This window comes from Lytechinus pictus, chromosome 7, assembly GCF_037042905.1.
Source record: "Lytechinus pictus isolate F3 Inbred chromosome 7, Lp3.0, whole genome shotgun sequence".
Classification (NCBI taxonomy): Eukaryota; Metazoa; Echinodermata; class Echinoidea; order Temnopleuroida; family Toxopneustidae; genus Lytechinus; species Lytechinus pictus.
Genome location: NC_087251.1, coordinates 27,016,272 through 27,039,269, shown reverse-complemented (window position 1 = coordinate 27,039,269; position 22,998 = coordinate 27,016,272). Strand labels below are relative to the sequence as shown.

Genomic DNA, 22,998 nt, shown 5'->3' with positions numbered 1-22,998 from the left:
ATGAATTTGGCGATCTCACCTCGAAGCTATAGAAAGTTATTGTGTGTACAACACAGCACAGTGCCAGTCATGGAAAGTTCATTGACCTTTGACCTTATTCAAATTCGACTCATATTCGAACTTGACCTGTGCCTTCAGGAGATGGACCTCTGGTATGAATTTGGTGATCCCACCTCGAAGCTATAGAAAGTTATTGGGTGTACAACACAATTGTTGACGACGCCGGAAATAGTGATACCTATGTCTCGCTCCGGTACGAAGGCGAGACAAAAACTAAGATGAAGAATCACAACAAGTGGAATGCCTCTGGCCGTCTCACCTGCATCACGCGATTCAATATAGCAGCAGTGCTGATTTTGAAAACTACTATAACTCGCACAAGATGTTCAGTGATACTTGGTTACTCGTATTTCCACGTTTTATGAACTAGACCAATACACTTACAGAGATATGATGGCAATTCAACAAATACCCCCAACGTGGCCAAAGTTCTTTGACCTTACATGACCTTTGACCTTGATCATGTGACCTGAAACTCGCACAGGATGTTCAGTGATACTTGATTACTCTTATGTCCAAGTTTTATGAACTAGACCAACACACTTTCAAATTTATGGCTGTAATTCAACAAATACCCCAATTTGGCCAAAGTTCATTGACCCTAAATGACCTTTGACCTTGATCATGTGACCTGAAACTTGCACAGGATGTTCAGTAATACTTGATTACTATTATGTCCAAGTTTCATGAATCAGATCCATAAACTTTCAAAGTTATGATGGTAATTCAACAGATACCCCCAATTCGGCCAAAGTTCATTGACCCTAAATGACCTTTGACCTTGGTCATGTGACGTGAAACTCATGCAGGATGTTCAGTGATACTTGATTAACCTTATGTGTAAGTTTCATGAACTAGGTCCATATATTTTCTAAGTTATGATGGCATTTCAAAAACTTAACCTTAGGTTAAGATTTTGATGTTGATTCCCCCAACATGGTCTAAGTTCATTGACCCTAAATGACCTTTGACCTTGGTCATGTGACATGAAACTCAGGCAGGATGTTCAGTAATACTTGATTAACCTTATGGCCAAGTTTCATGAACTAGGTCCATATACTTTCTAAGTTATGCTGTCATTTCAAAAACTTAACCTCAGGTTAAGATTTGGTGTTGACGCCGCCGCCGCCGTCGCCGTCGCCGCCGCCGTCGCCGTCGGAAAAGCGGCGCCTATAGTCTCACTCTGCTATGCAGGTGAGACAAAAACACCATTCATTTGATAATAAAATATGAGCTTCATTGACCCTAAATGACTTGACCTTGATCATGTGATCAATGATTCATGGAAGACAATCAGTGATACTGAATTACCCTTATGTCTAGGTTTCATGAACTGGATCCATATACTGTCAAAGTTATGAGGACATTTCAAAAACCGAAACTTGGTTGATATTTCAGTGTTGATTCCCCAAACATGGTCTAAGTTCATTGACCCTAACTGACCTTTGTCATATGACCTGAAACTCAGGCAGGATATTCAGTGATAGTTGATTACTCTCGTGTCTGGGTTTCATAAAATAGGGCCATATGTTTTTTAAGTTATGATGACATTTCAAAACTTAACATTGGTTAAGATTTAAACGTTGATGATGCCACCACTGTTGGAAAAGAGGCGCCTATAGTCTAAGTCTGTTATGACGGGGAGACAAAAAATAAGATAAAATAAAACAAGATAAATTTAAATTAAATCAAATAAATGAAAAATATATACGAATTATGAATGTGCAGCAAATATAAGAAAAAACAACTTTCCCCCAAAAAGAAAAAAAAAACACCATAAACTGTGATGAATTTCAATTTATTATTCTGCTACCCTTACACCACGCACTGCCCAAGATAAGCAATTTAACAACTTTAGAGGTCTGTATAAGTCAACCATATTACCATTTTTTTCATATATATCTTTTCACTTATCTGAACTTGCAACTACACTAAACAATCTATTGATTAAAAAAAAAACACTTTAGTCCAATATAATACAATTATTCTTACATCTCAAAACGTTTTCCAAGCATAGTTTCACCTTATTATCTGAAAAAGAGCACTTGATGTGCCAGTAGAAAACATGTTGCCCCCAGAGGTAAAATTATTGCAAAGTGCATTAGTCAGAATAACATTACTGCATTTTATACCCCCAAGATACAATGAATACAATTTTTTGATACAAAAAACATTAAAATCATTATTACAAGAAACAACTAAACAGAATATGAAACATGTAAAAGTTGTGTAATTCAATAAGTGAGGAAGATAGTTGCATATATATTTCTTTTTATCTGAAGGCATGATTACTATGACAAAAATCATGGCACCTGGGCAACCTACTATATATTTCTATCCTTATTTTTGAAAAAATAGAATTGTCATGTGAAAGTTTTCAGTGTATATGTTTAAATGTGATACAGATATATCAGATTAATTTGTTTCAACATGATTTCTTAACCACATCTTAAATAATTTATATTCAGTTTCCAAATATAAACCGTGACTACAGTAACAATTACACATTTGTCAACATTTCATTATATACAAATTAAAATGAGAATCTTTCTACTTGTTAAAAGTAGTATTTGAATAATTATTATTGGAATATTATTGAGTATATTTGAGTATTATTGATGTCTTAGTTTTGTCAATCTAAAGCATATGATTTCCAAGTACAATTCCTTCTTTTATAATAACTTACATTGATTTGCATCCATGATAAGAATAGATTTTTATGAAGGCAAGTGGCAGTAGTGGTGCACCCGAAACAAAGTACTGTTTTTCTTTTATAATTTGACAGGACCCTTATATTCCTAACATTCATAGTTGTTGCACCCTGAAATTCTTAAACATGGAAGATACAGTGAAAATAAATATTTTGATGTAATTCTGAAAACACTGGCATTTTTTCTCTCAATACCTTTTGGAATTCATGGTACAGTGAAAAAAATGCTATTAACACATGTAAGGATATGATAAATTCATGATTTTCACTCGGTGAAAATAAATGTAACTGTGATGTCGGCATAAAGACACCTTGATAGTATGGGTGTCTTAAAATTAATTGAAAATATACAAGCACATACTATTAAATTCTATCACAAAATGCACTTTAAGTACACACTCTAATGATACTGAATACATATATACTATATTATCATGCTCTGTACAAGGTTTTATCTTCCCATTCTTGTGTTCATCTATGAGCTTCCATTATCAGTTATGGCTGGCTATAAGAGTGCAGTAAAGATAATGTGATATTCACAATTCTACCTAAGCAAAATTAATCAAACATTAACTTGATCATTCTTTTGAACATGATTTCAAGCAACAAAACATACATATTTATCACACAAACTAAGGATAGAAAAGCTTCTTTGACTTCTATTTCAAACTATATCATAGAGTAGAAAAAAACAACTAAAACTGCAAGTATTACATACACAAAATGTTATTAGTCACTTGGACAAAAAATATCGAGATTGGATTTGCCATGGTAATTATCTGGCCCCTAATAAGTTCAATATCAAATTACTGAAGTTCAATGGTATAACACCAGTTAGATCACCTACACATGTAGGTGATAAGACACATAAATACATTTTTAGAAATTTTTGTGATAACTAGACAAATTCTATGTCTATTCATTTTCTATTAGATGAGCTACACTCCTTTCTGTGACATAATAATTAATTGCATTATAATCAATATAATCATATTACAAATGAAAAACATTGGCTTTGCTATCGATATAAAGTGTTTCCTTTTGAATTTTATAAAATACAATGTATGATCCCCAATGTGTGAGAGACATGACTTGGTCTGTAATGACCATGATAACCTTTGACCCTGATAACAATTTGTCTCCATCCAAGCTCACTCCTCCTAATCCACATCTGGTCTAAGAATAGAGACTCAACATCAGGAACTGAAATGAAATAATTTAAAGAATCTTAATTAGATTAGATGACAATGCATGTATAATGTTATTGTGTATTATAGCACAAAGAGAAGCATTTATTTTGTAATATATTTATTTTAAAAAATGACTCATCATTTTCATTATTCGTTTTTACAGTCAACCCTGCATAATTCAACGTCACCTCCCTCCATTATGCAAAACAAAAAAATTATACAGATGTTTTATAAAGATGTTTGTAAATTACGTACAATTAGTGACCAGGGTGAAATTATCGTCAAGTTATTGAATTCAAACATTTTGAAAACTGCATCTTCATAAAGTCAATGATGGAACCATGCTGTGAACACAGGGCCCATAGCAGAAAAGTTACTCTTTTAATAACTTTGCCATCCAATGGTAACTTACATGGTAGCAATTAATGCTAATCAGCCATTCAGAATCAAGGATTTTAGGGTAGTTACCATTGGATGGTAAAGTTACCATAATGGTAACTTTTATGAAACAGGGTCCAGGAGGGTGTTTCGTAAAGCTGTATGTAAAGTTATGCACAACTTTATGCACGCTTGGTATATGATCTTAAAGATGCTAAGTCAGTAACATAGGCTCGAATTCACAAAGATGGTTTTGAAAGATTTCCTGTATAAAATACGCTTATTTTACCGCGTATATTAAAAAATTCCAATGCTGATGCGCGCTTTTGTCACAGTGTGCCAAATTGACACCTGTTACCATGGTTAGATACGCTATTTTATTCACTGATTCACTGAGTCCACTGATATGAATTAATGAGTCCACTCTTCAAACAGTGGACTAATGAATAAAATAGCATATCTAACCATGGTAACAGGCATCAATTTGGCACACTGTGACAAAAGCGTGCATCAGCATTGGACATTTTTTTATACACGCGCCTGATACGAGCTAAATTAAGCGTAATTTATACAGGAAATCTGCATAAGCCATGGACTCAACCGTGGGTCTTCAAACCACATTTGCGAATTCGGGCCATAGGGATTTACCACATAGTACATCACAAGAAAGGGTAACCAGTCACACACAAAGACACCCGAACCTTCCAAACAGCTATATGAAACATCCACTGGGATGCATATATTATTTTAAAGATAAAGATTCTGCCTTTTCAACACAGCTGAAATAATAAAAAATAATCAAATTGCCGACTAAATCATCATTTTAGGTGTGAGTATCACAATTTAACTTGAATACTTACATCATCTAATCCAAAATTGCCACGAGAGCTTGAATAGGATGCTAATATGAAGAAGAATGAAGGAGATAAAATAACGAAAAAGTCATTAACGAATGCTGAAACTACTTTCCTTATGTAGCAGGAAAACATCTTCCTCAAATTCCAAAAGAGTTCTCTTGACAACCTTTCTTTCTCCTGGTTCAGCTGCAGTTGGTCCTATGCCATTATTCAGGCTTATCTTTGTCGGACAATATCAGCATAACGTATTTTAGGTAGATGTTGCCTACTTTTTGTACAGTCTGGCATGAGCATTGATTACGTGTATGAGCAAAACTAGGCAATCACATTAATGTCATATTGACATTGCACTTTGATGACACTCAAATTGATATGTCAACTATGATCAGGCCATTGACTAATTCCCCAAAATGCATTTATCTTAATTGAAAGATAATCATCATACTTTCAATGTTATAATTTTTTCCTCAATCTCAATCTACATTTTTCAAGCCTGGATACCCCCTTAATAATCAGAACAACATCATTGTGTGATACCACTTTAGTGCAGTACAGGCCAAGAAAAGCATATTCAGAATAATGGATTAAATGGCACCTCTTAGATCAGCTTTCATTCTTTGATTGGCCAAGATTTATATTATCTTTAATTGCGAGATTTTGACATTGTTCTAAAGCTATTCATTATTTGTATTTGCACATCCAACTAAAAAAGGCTCTGACAAACCTATGTAATCACAACCCTCCTGACAAAGTACAATGTCACATAAATTCAGGCCGGTATGAAGCACAATAATGCTTATTTTCAAAACCCGCTACTTTGAGTTTTCATATTGGGTAGAATATACACACATATGTGAGGGTGTGTGTGTGCGTGCATGTGACTTACCAAAATAGAACAAATTTCTAATTATTTTGGTTATTCAAAAATCATACAGTTCAATCTATTTCTTACAACAAACATCTCACAATCCTTCCAAGATTAAATCTCAAGATCAGATCTCGTGTTCAAACTTTTGAGGGGGAAGAGCCGTTTTTACTCACTGAACATATACTTGAGCTTGATGGCAGCACCGATGAAGGAGTCAAATGTAATCATACCCCTCTTATCAGCATAACGCAAAATCAGAGCACTGAAAGTTTCGTTGCTCAGTTTGAATCCTGCAAGGAAAAAAAGTGTAATTAATAAAGATATAACAAGACATCATTCTCAGTATCTTCACCTTTATCTCTAACATGTTACATTGTCATTACATCATAAAAGTCATCATTTTTATGATAAAAACTTATATAAACTTTGACCTTGACCTGAAAACACATTCATTCCATATCATCCAATAATTTTATCAAACAAAAAATTGAATACATTTTTATCAAAGTTAATAGATCTAAATGACATTTGAACTTGTCCTAGTGAACGAATATGAATCCCAAGTACTTGCCAATGCCCCATATGGCCTTATTACATCTAGAATAAACTTGTTAAAAACATAACATTTTAAAGCAATACTTAAAATGAAACATAAAAATCTAAACCCTAAAAGGACTGGGGGCATTATGACCCTTCCTGATCCAGAACAAAGATTGAGCAGCAAAATTTTACGACTGTTTCAATTAAAGTCTCGCAGAACTTTTGAGACCAAATTCGCAACATGAGATAGCGACACAGAACCACATAACTGTTATAACTTTTTACGAGACAATGCCATACTGAAAAAACTCTTTGTCAATGGAAGATAAATTCAGAAAAGGGTAAATGTTTTTTTTATTCTATTGGTCTGCTTAATATAATTTAAGGTTAAATTTGGTTGTAAAATGGTCTGTAATAATTTCTACTGAAAAAAAAAATATATATTTTTCTTTGTGAAAACCTTTAAATAAGATTACAAAGATGATACCTGGAAAAAATAAAATCTTAAGTGTAATTGGGTGTTAAATAGTGTTTTCTTGATGAATAAATTTGCATATTTTGTTCATAATATATAGAAAATAGTTATTTTAGGAGTTTTCTTTTACTATTGGCTTGTAGCTTATGTTGCAAAGAATATGTGTACCAAATTTCCGCACGATAGCACAAACGGCATCCAAAGATATGAAAGGGGGGGGGGCATCATGCCCCTCAACCCCATCATTGATACATCTGAATAACCCCACTCCTTTTAGGGTTAGAAATAAAGATCTTTGAAATAAAAATCAATTTTGGATGTTTGTATGTTTTTTAATGTTGATAACATAACATAACAAGGTCATAGACCTGAAATGAGCTTTGACCTTAATTATGTGTCCTCACATATGATGATCAGTGATATTTGAATACCAATATGTCCAAGTATTATGAAATAGATCAACATAGTAATTATGATATTTCGAAACTTAACTTTGGTTATCACATTTCAATGTTGATGATGCCAGTCACTGTTGATTGTTTGATTTTCCCTACTGCATGGTGTTTTTTTCATTATTTTGTCCCCTATTTTCTTTCACTCAAATCCAAATCTTTCATGAAAGTTTTTTATTTTTTTATTTTGGGTATCTACCTAGCCCTACTGGTAATGTATATTTTCCTATCAAAATAGCCTTTTTGAGCATTTATCTTACAAATTATTTTCTGATTGGATATCAGAAAGCTATGTATTTTCAGCCTGTTTTATGTTGGGGAAGTGGTTTAAGAATGAATATAATACCAAGATATTTCATTTTGATTTGGCACCTGATTCAAATACATTTTCATGTAAAACTGAATTGAATTTATTGACCACATTCTCATTATAAACATGTAAATATACAAAGCATAACAAACAACACAATCAAGAAAATGCGAAAAAAAATTACAATGGAAATATGGTGGGATCATAAACATTTTTGAAAAAAACTTGTACACACATCCAGCAAAATTTATTTAATAAAATGTACTTGTTATCACATTTATCATCACAATTATCTTACCAAGCGATGTGAGTGCACTCCTCAATTCATATCCATTGAATGTTCCAGAGTTGTCAGTATCATACTTCTTAAAAACACCCTGAATATATAGAAAATAGCACAAACATTTGATTAAAATATAGAAAGAATATATTACTGCAATACAGAGAATAGATTCAGTCCACTGAATCTATTGTTCTCTGATTCTAACATGTAATAGTGAATCCAAGATGACTGACTTGTAGTGTATAATACAAAGTATAGCACAAAAAATATTTTTAAAATGTCTTGAGACATTGATTGTGTGCCTTCAGTAATTCCTCTCAGATGCTAATATCGGTAATGGTATTTGTCTTGAACTTTATAAAGGAATTGTATGATGTCTTCTGGACTGAGACATTGAAGGGACACTGAAAAGATCACAATTTTGACAAGCAAAACTGGAGTGGTAGTGGTGGTAGTTCATCCGTGGTCATCTAGGTAATGGTGGAGGTGGTGGTACAACTGTGGAATGATTTGTCTCTTGATAAATACCGTGTATACACGTGCATCGGCTTTTGGTTCAGAACCAAAAGCCGATGCAGAATCGGCTTTTGGTTTATCTTGCACCACGTTTACATGCTGTCACAGCTCGCGGTGCAGAATCGGATCGCGTTGCAAAAACCTAAAATGATCCGCGTTCCAACAAAATACGTCATAATAAAGATAACGCTGGCTCCGTGCGCTTTAATTCAAGTACGTCATAATGGTAAAGTAAATAATTGTGCGTCAATTGCCGATGCAGAATCGGCTTTCTGTTTACACACAGAAAAAAGCAGATTCTGCATCGGCTCGCGGTTCTGAACCTACTACTTTGGTGGTGCTAAATTCTGCACCGAGAGCCGATGCAAGTTAATCGCGTTTACACGCAACCAAAAAGCCGATTCTGCATCGGTTCGCGGTTCTGAACCGCGAGCCGATGCAGCGTGTAAACATTGTAATAATAAAGGTATAAAAAAAACTATTTTTAACTTTTTGATAGAATGATACTTCACTGATTTTTTTTTTTACTTCACAATAAATGGGAAAGTGGCTCACATATAATGTCACAAATACAAAAACTTACCATTCTAATAACTTTTTAAATCTTTGAAAGATTTTCCTAAAACCTTCAGCAATATTTTCATTTATTTTTTCTGCTATTTTTAGAATGAACTTTTTGTCAGGGTGATCTTCCCCGTTAAATCGGTATACATACCTTCCAAGCACTGATGCTCTGCCAAAGTTCCCTGAACTCTTCAAATCCAAGTTTGCCAGATCGATCATCCTGTGAAAGAATCGCTAAGGAAAATATTTTTTTCCAAAAAAAAAAACGATCATCATACGGGACGGGACTGTAATGTATAATATGCAGAGAATATAATGGGATGGATTTCTACATAATGCTCTATGCAAAAATATTGGCATATTTTATTCTTTTCTATTCTATTCTATTATATTCTTTTCTATTCTATTCTATTCTTTTCTATTCTTTTCTATTCTTTCTATTCTATTATATTATTTTTCTAGAAAATGAAACATCTATGTAAAGATATTGGGGAAGTTCCCTAATACTTTAATGGTGTACATGTTGTATCATAGTATTCAAACTATTTTCATACAACCCTATTTTTTTTTCTTTTTACATTACACTTATGGAATGTTAAGCAATAAGGCGCGATAGCTCAGTCGGTAGAGCGGGGGATTCATATTCCGGTGACCCGGGTTTGATTCCCACTTGGTGCGCTAGTGCCCTTTGGTAAGGCATTAATCCTCATTACCAGGTCCTTCGGAGAGGACCTTAAGCCGTCGGTCCTCTGGTTGCTTGCTTACAAGCATTCATGCTTTCTTAGCAATCAGGTAAAAAATCCCCACCAATCACCACCATCACCAATAAATCTAGATTAAATTACTAAATGGGAGAATTTTTCCTTCAATAAAAACAGTCCAAAAAGGATACATCGGTAAGAGCAACCATACTCTTGCAAGATTCCAGGCTGAATCCACCGCCCTGAAGCTCTAGAAATAGATATAGAAATGAAATAAATAAAACAATCAATAGCTGCCTACATAAATAAATTGATACACATATAACAAGTACCTAAATCTTTTTCTAATAAACTTGCACTACTAAAGGGATAAATATATTCCAATAAAAATGAAATAATTAACAGAGCATGCTTATCTATCATGCAACACTGAGTAAGAATACTTGCATCCTGTATAAGAAAGGGAAATAATGTTATGTTATCTTTAAACATTTACTAATCAGAGTATAATTGAAGTAATCAATTCCTCATGAAAGAAAAATTGCCAAAATGTTGACTATTTTTGTTATTGCATGGTCATGGACAACTCCACCCCAACAAAAAAAAGTTGATTTGAATTTAAAAAAAATAAAATTAAATATCACAACACTGAAAATTTCATCAAAATCAGATGTAATATAAGAAAGTTTGACATTATTAAGCTTTGCTTATTTTCACAAAACAATTATATGCACATCCTGATCGGTATGCAAATGTGGGGACTGATGATGTCACCCACTCACTATTTATTTTATAGTTTATTACATGAAATATTCTAATTTGTAGCTAATTGTCCTGTAAATTTTTCTTTATTCCACCATGAACATGTGGAACTACCATTGTTTTAACCTTTTATGGTTCAGTCCAGTTGGTCCATATTGTAAAATCTGAACTCATTGAAATTTGGTATAATACAAACTATCAATAAAAAATAAATATTGCGTGAAGGACGTCATTTACTCTCATTTGTATGTCACTGAATTGTGCATACATATATAACTGCTTTGTGAAATAGCCTCAAAACTATCTTTATTTACATCCGACTTTGAAGAAATTTTCAGGGTTTTGCTCGTTTGATTTTTTTTCTATTGATTAAAATCTACATTCATCTGGGGTGGAGTTGACCTCTTAACAGGTTATAAAATCAGTAAGCATGCACAAAATGAAAGAGAATTAGTAATTTTACATTCAACATCCTACTTATATTTTCACTTTGAAAAATATTCTTTGGAAACAAGAACATACAGGTACTGCCTACCTAGCATTTGAATATAACAATTCATTTCCTCTACAGAATTTTCCAAGGGATTACATAGCTGAAATGTTGAAATGTTATTTGTTAAAAAGTTAGACCAGGCAATATCTGTTATTATATCATATAGTCTATGTAGATTCAACATCAGAGTCTGATCCATCTATGTCATAGTAGAAAAAATTTGGAAAAATAAAATAAGCATGCGCTTAATGCGATCGACAAGTACATCAAATAAATTATGTGATTACACAACTTATAAGCAGCGAGTGATGTCACCTTAGTGAATATAACGCCGCAGTTTACAATACAATGCACTGAATGCAGTTACATTCACTGTGGTGACGTCAAAATAACAAATGCGATCCTTGCAGCTATGATCATGTGATGGTGTATTGACCTATCACTGATTCAAATCTACATAACCTACATAAGATAATAAGATATTCAAGGAAAACAATTTGATTTCATTTCATTCTTTGCTTCTATCTCATAATCATATTTTTTTCAGAAATTACCGTCATCTTTCCCTCGGAGATCTGCTTGTCACGAGGTTGTGAGCATTTCATGAGAGAAGTAAATTAATCATGTTATCACCGTTACACATTCTGCTTACCATTGAGCACTGATCCATGCAGACAGCAATAACAGACGTTGAAAGCACAATAAACACATCACATGTTACAGCAAATAGTGTAGGCAGGGAATGTGAGAAAAGCGTGGAAGATACAAGCAAGCGAAGATCATGCAAAACAGGGTGAGAAATTGGAACAAAAATGCATGTACATCTAATGAGGAAATGCAAATAGCTCATGCGAAAATACATTAGCTGATTAAATGTGTACAGTGAAAATGTGCTTATGGTGAGTGAAGGTTAGAAAATGAAAGAAAAGCATTAAGAAGAGTTTGTCATCAATTATTGAATAAAAAGTAAGCATTGCATCAATTTCATAATTTTCATTTCCCATGCCAGAATAATTGAAGATAAATTGAAAAATCAGCAAACAGTATTAATATGAAGCTGTTACTTAACACTACTAGGGTAAAATAAAGACTAAAGTATAGCCAAATTAAAATTGTGCAATCGTCTTCTTAATCTACTAAAGGCTTTGGTATTTTCTATTGTTACAGCACAAAATAATATGCATTTCAATATGAACGTAATAGACACTTTTCCCTTTTGTTAAGAAATATGAAAATGAAATGAGCTCTCATTAAGAAAGAATCACTTTTTGAAATGTGAAAATTCCAAGTCAGAACGAAAATGCAATCGGCAAAGTGATGCAATACTTGCTCACTGAAAATGTAAACGAAAAAAATTGAACAGAAGTAACTACATAAACAGACATAAAATTAACAAAATCACTATTAAAAGAAATTGCCAAAGTGACAGCAACACTGTATTGGGATTGAGTGGAATATGAATGTGAATGCCTAAAATACTACCTACAATCTTTCCCCTTTATTTATCATTTTATTTTGTTATCCTTATTTTAATGTGTCTTCTATAAGCAGCATAAAAAATCGGAATGTATCTGCATAGGTTTTAGCTTTATATTAAACTATTTCAATGTAATTATTTAGTAAATCAAATTAAAATCCTACCAAGAATTTAAAATGTAAATATGAAAAACATCTTCAACTGATTGGTTTAATAATAACATTAGGAAAAACAATGAAAGGTATTTGACTGAAGAAATAAAGCATACAGAAAGTGATATTAAAAGAATATCATCTCATATTAAGATCATGTTTCCAAAATAAATATCAAATACAAGCATGGTCACTATCAACATGAAGAAGTTGCAATATTCATCCAATCAATTCAATGAAAATTATTATTTTATTTCAAATTTATTTTCAATCAAAATTTTATCACAGACAAAATTACAAATAATCAAAAGAATTTAATAATATGCAAAAGAATTATTTGACATTAAAGTAGACAGTCTCGAATGTGATGCCTAGAATTGTTTGTATCTATTCTAAATTTTGTATATATGCAATTAACTATGTATCATTTTTTCTTTTAAAACAATTTCAAACACAAGGAAACTATAAAGACTAAACAAACACAGCTGAATCAAAAGTCCTGTGAATGTTTGGAGCTGAGAGAAGCAACATCAGACAATTCTACGCATGAGGGAATCATATTCAAACATTTTTTTCTGCTTTGACATCAAGATACATGACATGTACTTGTGGCACAAAAAAACTTTCTCTTGGACTCTAAAATTGGAGACAAATTGCTTTTTATTAGCAGGATGGTGAGATTTGGTTTGAAAGTCAATTAAAAATGAAATAAAAGTTGAAAGGTATAGAAATTGCAGCCTATTGATCAGGTATCAGACAGAAGCCTTTGTTTCAGAATCGCTATTAAGTTGACTCACTAACCTTCTGTCAATTTACATAGCAATATTATTCATGCAATTGGTAAAAAAGAGAAATTAAAGAATGAATATGTTGGTTAATAGCTCTCAGAATGCAATAGTATTATGTCTTGCATATTAAATCATTAATATATAATCATCAAAGTCAGGTACTTGAATGCATGATTATCAATAGGGCAAGCACACTGAATAGAAGATAATTTCAAATGGTTAGGAAATAATTTTTTTCCATAATATGTTTCTTTCCGTCATTTTAATCAGAAATAAATAAGCAATATATAGAACTATATAAATTGTGTTTCTTTAATCACAGATTAGTAGCCCATTTGTCAATAATCATTATTATACTAATCTTTTCCTTGTTAAGTTTGTTCAAAATTCCCATATATATACCGGTAGATTAACATACAATGGACAAAACAAAAGCAACATATATATGTTCACTTCTTGATTAAAATGTATAAATTGATGTATGAATGATTCTTATGCTGATATTGAAGCCCTATTAAAAAAGCTGAATTTTAATGGCATGCCTGCCTTCAACCAATAAGATGACATCATTTCTGTACTCTAAAGCAGAAACTTCTCAGTTGCCATAACTACAATGACACAGCGCGCATGGACCTATAGTACAAACAGTTGCAATCAAATAGAAGTACAAAAATCAAATACAACCGATCTTTAACAATCAGAAGTGTGGATTTAAAATTTGCATTTAATTTTTCAATTTTTTCAGGAGACAAGTGTGAACTTGGACATTAGCTATGTTTTTAACATAGCTATGACACCCATAGCAACCGAGCATGTCAATCAATCACCCAGGTATCTCTGTACACTGATGTGTAGGTACTATGTGTGTGCGTATAATGTGATTGCAATGATTGTAATCATATTGAGCTTTTGCATCCTAATCATGAATATTAGCATATCCTGCTACCTCAATTATTATTTGAAAACAAAATCAAATGAATTATAAATAATCCTATGTAAACTACTCTGTTCCTTCTGAAGGTTCCCATGACGAAGAAGACGAGTGCAGTGGTTTCACTATGTATTCTTTCAGGGCACGCGTTGGTCCTGAAAAGGACCATCAAAATTCAACGTTTCAACAATTGTGTTCTTGTCATTTTCAGGAGACAAGTGTGAACTTAGACAAGTGTGTTCTTGTCGTCTTCTCTTGTACCATGAAACCACTACACTCTCTTTACTCCTGTTCCTACAAGTATACCACATTCACTATTCTACCAACTTATTCCTACAATTGAGCAGAAAGAGGTATTGGTGGTTAGTCCACTCCAATCAACCGTTCACAGCAAACGCTCCCCCTTGCATTGGTTAATGATACACGAAGAAATGGCACCCATTACAAAAGTAGCGGTTTATGTGCATATTATGCTGCAGTCGCACCCACGGAACAGACACCAAATTGAGTAATGGTATGCCATAGGGAATAATGTAATAGTTTTGGTCGGTCTTGAGTGGGTATATAGTTGGTGTGACTGTGGTGAAGGAGGCCACACCAACCAAACAAGCCCACGCATTTCCATTAGGATGCCCAAACCGGAGAGACAAGGGCCCGTATTCTGAAGTCGGGTTTAACTTAAACTCAGGTTTAAAGTTGTGGTTTAAGTATGGATAGCCAATTGTTACATAAATCACTAGCAGTAGAGATATAATATTTCAGCTCATTTGGCTCTCAAATCATTCATATTTGTGTGGGAAGTATAAATAGATGATTGTCTTCACCATCGATGAATCAGGAAAGAGCACAGTAAACATACAACTTAATACAAATTTTGACACTTTTGGCTTCCCATAATTTTAGCACAGAGTTAGACCATGGTCTGAATTAAACCTGACTTCAGAATACGGGCCAAGGAGTCATCTATGTGGGAATGCAAGGGCCCATATCACAAAGCCTAGCAATCATCATCTTTGCGATTGATTGCATTGACCACAATGTACAATCAATCATATGATTAATTGCTAGAACTTTTGTGTTACGGGACCCTGATCCAGATTGACATCGAGGGCGCTACACTGGATTTAGTACATGTTCCAGGGAACATTGACTGACTAAACGCAAGGTCTGGGAAATGTTTAGGGACGTTTGATTTGTCACATTTTGCGCTGTTTCCATTTTGCTAATCAATAATGAACCAGAATAGATGTGACCGGGGTCAAATTGAATATTCACTTTCTCATGATTTGAATGAAGTATGGGTACAATGGCATAATGAAAAGGGTTAATGTGAGATAACAAGGCCAGCGTGTGACTGTCTTTATGGTTGAATGCTTTTAATGAGATTGATTATTCAGGGGTCCCACAGATCATTGCAAAAGCTAAATCATTACACAGGATATATGAAAAAGAAAAAGTTTCTCATATTATTTCTACACAATATTACAACTATACTGTCATTTGACACAGTGAATTTTTTATCAGTGCCATTTTTGAAAAAAGTGTCAAGAATTAGAAATATTTAGTTCATTCCCAGCAAACTTTATGACTGATGTTTTTATGCTATTGCTTCCAGCAACCTTTAGTGTCAAATGTCTAAATAAAAAGGGGGGATAGGAGATCCATGTGAAGTCTTGAACTTGGAGCAATGATCTATTGGGTTGGTGGCAGTCTGTGCTTGGAATGTAATGTAATGATTGCACTGTGTTGAAACCCTAAATCTATTAGAGGTTTAGTATAGTATGGTCACTCACCTCGTTTGAGGGCTGCGTTTAAGATCTCCTGCAGTTCCCAGGCGTCCACTTCCATATCCTGTCAAAAGAACAGAATAAACGTCATCAAATCATATTCCATCTGGACACATGAAGAGCTTCCATTCCAAAGATAATACATTTACTGAAAATTAAAGTGTGTATTTTATCTGAGAATATGACTCGGGGGGGGGGGGGGGGGGGGCGGTCTATAAACAAAAGTTATAACCTTCCATTTTGCCTGTGGAATGTCATATACACTCAATCTTTCCTCAGCTTTGCTTCCAAAAGATAGCTACATCCAGCTTAACTCGAAAGTAATTGTTTGTCCTTCAAATTTACAAATAAAGATTATTTGCTTTATATTATAATCCCCTTGCCATTCACTAATGATTTGCATGGAATCCTTGATTCTGATTGGCTGTTGAGCAATGTACCATGGTAGTTAACAATGGATGGAAAAGTTATTATTATACCTTTTATGCGTAGAGTCCATGGTTTCAATTTCAAGTTTGATATTAGTGATATAACATGTTGCATCAGACTTGAATGAAAATAGTTATGCAACGTCGCATCAACCTTTTTGCGTTACGGATTTATCATGAAAAATCTAGATAGGGTTAAATAGTACCTAACACAAGAGAAAACTGTACAAGAACTTACATCCCCTGTGAGCTTCTTGAAGAACTCTCGGAATTTGGCAGTCTGTGCCTCATCCTGAGCTGGAAGTGGCTACAAGGATAAAATTATGAAATCAAATAATGATTAATAGACAGTGTAAAATATTACCAATGACATGAGATATAGAACATAAGAACAAGTAGAGCTCCGTATTTATGGTGATTGTTAAACCTTACACTACTTTGTACAGAGACCGACTTTGTCTGTAGTGGTAAGCAATGGTCAACTTTTGAATTGAATATATTTATGTAGGGGACGATGACTGTGAACCATAGTGAGAATGTTACAAAACTTGAATGTGAAAGAAAAATACAGATAAACTCATACAAATGAATTCCAAAGACCTTTTTTTTCAAATATTGATAACACTTCATTCTGGTCATTTATCATATGTATAAGAATGTTCCATGGGTCTTGTGTAAAAGCATACAGTAATTATAAACATTGCAGATTTGAATAACTTTTAGCTTCCCTAAACTATAGGCAATATATTCTGCATCCTCCATAAGATGTGCATGATGGGGGGATGTAGTTTCTCCAGGTTCACCACAGAGAATATAAAATACATTTGCTTCTCTAATATTATACATATGTTTCATGAATTCTTGATCCATGGAGCTGTTTCACAAAGAGTTAAGAGTGACTTTAAAATCCCAGTTGTTTGAGGCTTATAACTCATCATCACACTGGTCAGATCCTGTTTAGAGGACATGTGTCAAACTTTACTGTATGTGAAATAGTCCCCATATATCATAAAGCCTATGTTAAATAACCTAATTTGCTGCAGACAGGCTCTATAATTATTCTCATTATTGAACTTGCAAGGGATCAAAACTTAATGACTTAAATATGCTCAACTAAAGGGCCTTCAAAAGTACTTTAGTGATAAATAATACTTTACAGTTACATATGAATTGCAGTTTAATCTTTGGAAAAAAAACCATAACTGATTCTTTTTTTATATATTTTCCACAGTTAACACATCAGTATGCAAAAATGTTTAGAAATTAAATGACATGCTACAATCAATCACAGCAAACATTCACCTCAAATCACATCTTGTACTAATACATGTTAATATAAATGTTCAATCCTACAACAAAACTTTTTTTTAATTTATCACAATAACATGAACTCCAAATGAGTATAGGGGACTTGAACAGTCACTTTACTCATATGAACTTTTCAGTTCATAGAACAATCTGCACAAAGGAATCTCCATTTTGAATGGTATGAAAATCGATTAAATGCATGACAAAGTCATAAACTAATAATAACACTTCAGAAATAAGAGAACATGTCTTACTGAGTCCACACATGAACAGTATTTGTCAACAAATATTTCAGTAACAGTAATGTAGTGATGAACAAAATAATTGATTGTTAAGCTACTTTTATCAAAACCACTCTCAACAGGCCATGTATCAACACTACCATTACACAATTCTTCTCATCAAATGTGATTGTATTCATCAGGGAAGTCCAAGGTATTCATCATCTACGTGAAACCAGGGAAAATAAACATCAGGAAGGTTAAATGATAATGATGTTCTGCCTTTTCTTGGCTGCTTCTAGCTCTTACATAAACCAACCTTCTTAAAGGGAATCCATGCTATACCAAACCATTGTCCCAAACCCAGACTGAGGGTGATCATCTTCACAATCCAAACACTTCTACCCAAATTTTCACGAGATAATAATAGAAAAGGGCTCCCCAGAAAAATATATTACCTTCCTCAGTAACCAAGACATCACTATAAATACAAATTTATTCTTTCCAACATATTCCATATGTTTTAAAGTATAGGCCTAGATTTATAAAAAGATTATTTTTTAAACCGAGTGGGACCTTTTTAAACATTACAGTTAGATACAAGCTCCTAATATTTGACTTCATAATACTGCTAATAGTATACCTCACCAATTCTTAGTCACCAGGCAAGTAACATTCTCAAATACACTGATTGCATTCTGCATAATTTTCCAAAACCTTATATATTGGAGAATAACTTTTTAATACAAATGACTTACATGATCCGGTTTACGCATCTCACTCCGATTCTGCATAATCAGTTGATTTTCCTCAATTAGTTTGAGAATTGAGAATTGACAAAATTTGAGAATGCATGTCTCATGTACAGTGACTTCACGTTCCCAATGAAATGAGCTTTGACCCTATGATATTTGCTCTTGGATATGCTTACCTCAAGACATTAAATAGTTTATCTCCATGCTATGCAGCGCAAAATAGAAGTTACATCACTTCGTTTGTATCTCAAACAATTATTACAAGACCTGAACTTCATGATTCTGAACATGTGAACCCAGGGGCACTGGAATATTCTGAATAGACAAATCATTGCTAAAACACAATAGATCATTCCTCAAAATATTTGTCTGCGCAGAACGTTCCGTACCTACATGTATATCCAATGTATTTTTATATCTTTGTCTCTTTCTTAAGATTTTGTATCTGATGTATTTCTCAATATATATATATACTAATAGGGCGCATTATATGGGTGTTACAAAGCACACATATTCCTATGATGAAACTCTGATCTGAGAATTCTGTTTACTTTCAATGAGTTTAGTTTTGGCCACCAACTCCCCCCCCCCACAAAACAAATTAAATAAATAAATGTCTATATATTTGAAATATATGGAAATACTGCATATATCCCAAAGTTAAAAACTTCTGCCAAAAAAATTATTGACGTGTTGAGATGTGAACAGGACAGATATATCAAGCAACCATGCTTCCAACATTTGGTTTGGTGAAGAGCAAATATAGCAGCAATTATGTGGACAAAATACCTTGGACCTTCTTTTGTGTTAACTCTGTATGCACAAATGTTACTTATCAATACAGAATGTATGGCATGCAATTTCTAAATTACTGATTAAAAATGAATAGTTTATCTGAATTAATGAATTAACAAATGTATTATTAGTTTTATTCAGTATATATATAAAAAATAAAATCCATTTACCATCTTCAAACTCACATTTTATGGAAGACAGCCTTAATATTAAAAAATTGCTTTATCAGACTAAAAGTAATCATATGTATTTTCCTCCACAAACGAAAAAACCTCAACTACAAAGTCCGCAATCCAACGTTAAATATTTGTTTTTAAAGTATGTAAATCATTAACCCAAGAATGATGCATGTATATATCTGATTACTCTCTATTTGATATGAAACCTTATACTTTTAGTACTATAACAAAAAATTAGAGACTACCAACCACTTCTCATATATCTATAGGTGTATACTGTCTTGTGATTCTATACTATATAACCATACATATACTGAACAATTGGAAAAAAAACAAAGCAGTGGGCAGTATGCAAAATTAAATCACAAGAACCTGTTTCATGAAGCTGTTTTGCAACTTCAAAAACAACTGGAGCAATTCCCGAATTATTGGATGATAAATCAGATTCTCAATGAAGACCTTAGTAGATTGAATTATCACTAGTCAAAATTGAACAGGGTAAAAACTACATTTCCACTTTCTTAAAATAGCAAGGGGGTGTTTCACAAAGATTTAAGTATGATTTAAATCGCACCTAAATGCCGAAGCGTATCTGAAATACAACGCGCAATGCAATTGATAAATATGCAGGAGTGCGCGCCTTCTTTGCATGATCTGACCAATGCGGTTATGCCTTCTATAACGCATGCAACTAGGCATTTAAGCGCGACTCTAAGTCATATTCAAATCTTTGTGAAACACCCCCCAGGAATGATTTGGGTTCATTAAGTATGAAAACATATCCCAGTGTGATTCTAATACCATGCAGACCTATAAAACTAGCTTTATTAGACCACCCCAAGCATGGTACCTCTTCTGCACACATAATTAACAACAACCTGGGGAAATTTGCTAATCTGTTTGAATCATATTTGTTCAATCAATGTTTGAAGGTTGCATAGTGGTATGCATATGGACAATTGCAGAGTGGTTTATAGTGAAGCACTAACAAAGGCATGGTCACCTACATGTAGTGTAATCTTTGTTTTAAAAGGTGGGAAACTGAGGAGCATGGTATCAGGTGACTGCTCATTTTGTTTGTGTTTTTTTGGTTCATTTTCATGTCTTTTTGTCTTTTTCCATACCATCAGGTTTCTTTTCTGTTGTTGGTTATAACCAACTTTAAAAAAATAAGTTATTTGGAGGGCATCATCTCCCTTGACAACACTTTCTAAAAAATGTTTCTGGTGATGTTTTGATTTCAACATAAGAATCATACAATATGACAATTATTCTAGATACAAAAGTGAACACTGGTTTTCTTCCTTCAAATATTTCACATTATATTCAATAAGGTTCTTCGTCACATGTCTATAGAAGTACTACAATGTACTTGAACTATGGAGTACCTCAAGGTTTGGTTGGTGGACCACTATTATTTTCTTTTTACATCTAACAGAATGATTTTTAAACAATCTTGCATGTAATTACATGGTATGAAACTTGTGCAACTTGTGCCCTTACATTGTGATTGTGATGTCACGCATATAAAAAATTCAGAAGAGGTTGGTTGAACATTCTGTCTTCAAAATCATGGATACATAACAGTGTGTCTCTTTCCAATTAATTACAAACTTCAATGAAAAAATACAGTTTTCCTGGGTTCTCACTGCTAGTTCTATCTGATTAATGCTTGTTTCGTCCCTGCACTTGTGATTCATTGTTCAGTTGCATTTTTCTCAAATTTATCATTTACTCATTGCCTTTGCTATCTTATACGTTTTCGGGGGGAAATGGTGGACTCACAATGAGACTCATACTTTAATATGGGAATCTATTTACAAAAATAAAGATCTGAAGATAGCAAAATAAAAGTGAAGTTTCTTTTTCAAAAATTCCCAAAACTTTTCAAATTAAGAAGAAAAATGTAAACATCAGTCTGCTCCAATAGCATCTCACATACCAAATGAATGTTGCAAACCGAAAGAGAGAAAAAAATCAAAGTATCAAATCCAACGAATCAATAACAGCCAAGAAATTGCTTAACTTGACAAAAGTAAGAGAAATGACCAATGATCGAAGCATGACAAATCAGTATGCACATGAATTCACATCAAAACTCGACAGGGGAAGAAGAATACTCTATGAAACTCCTGTCAAAACTCATGTCCACTAAGTGAAAGAAAGGATGATGTGATGGTGTCACATATTTCTTCAGTGCTCTCAAAAATGTCTTGTTATGAAGAGGAAGGGGGAAACACAAGTGTTCATGAGGGTCACGTCGATCACTATCAAACTCATGCGATGAGGCCAACTGATTGGTCGAAACCTCTGGGGTAGCCTACCCTCGTGAAGTCATACGACGTCTGATCCCATGCCGGCGAATGGACGTAACCAGTTGGGGAATGGGCATAACCAGTCGTTGAGTAACTGGTAGTGGAGTAACTTGATGAGTAACCCGACGGCGAGAGACTTGGAGAAAAACATGGCTGTGCATAGGACTGGAAGTAGCTTGGCTGAATAAACAAATAAAATTCCTCTCCATACTCATTCATACAACCACAAAGAGAACAAGAACTGAATGGATGAAAGCTGTAACCTATTTGCCATGAAGAATATGCAGAGGGCCATTACTACCTTCATCTTCAAACAAAAACTAATGGACCTCTATGATATACTGCATATTCTTGGGTATTAAAATATTATCATCAATGTCAATACACTATGATTTTTTATTCTCTATTCTAGAACACAATCACTATGACCAATGAGTACCATGCACAGGCAATAATAGGAGACTTCGCAAACTGACTGAATATGACAAGGAAATCTTGTTGAAGGCATGCTGCTGGTCATCCGAAAACTGTCATCTCCAGATACCATACAACTTGCTCTCACCTGCTTGACGGAGGTTGGAGCAGCAGCAAAGGTAGCTTGAGATGATTGTGCGGAGACGGGAGGGGCAGCGTAGCTATCATATACCTTTTTTACAGCAGTAATGTATAGGAAGGGGCAGATGCAAAGGTCATTGGAATAGAT

The 22,998-nt window shown here is 33.7% G+C and overlaps 1 protein-coding gene across 1 annotated transcript in view; it reads right to left on the bottom strand.

Moving 5' to 3' along the window:
* Positions 1–1,842: 1,842 nt before the first annotated feature.
* LOC129264644 (calpain-9-like) overlaps positions 1,843–22,998 on the bottom strand; it is a 38,894-nt gene continuing 17,738 nt past the window's right edge. The window contains exons 12-20 of the mRNA XM_064101461.1: positions 16,961–17,029; positions 16,301–16,358; positions 11,714–11,734; positions 10,096–10,154; positions 9,355–9,423; positions 8,139–8,217; positions 6,237–6,353; positions 5,199–5,239; positions 1,843–3,973 (exon numbers count right to left, since the gene is read on the bottom strand). Of these exons, the coding sequence (XP_063957531.1) occupies positions 3,947–3,973; positions 5,199–5,239; positions 6,237–6,353; positions 8,139–8,217; positions 9,355–9,423; positions 10,096–10,154; positions 11,714–11,734; positions 16,301–16,358; positions 16,961–17,029 (540 nt within the window). The 3' untranslated portion in view covers positions 1,843–3,946. The remainder of the gene's footprint in view (positions 3,974–5,198; positions 5,240–6,236; positions 6,354–8,138; positions 8,218–9,354; positions 9,424–10,095; positions 10,155–11,713; positions 11,735–16,300; positions 16,359–16,960; positions 17,030–22,998) is intronic.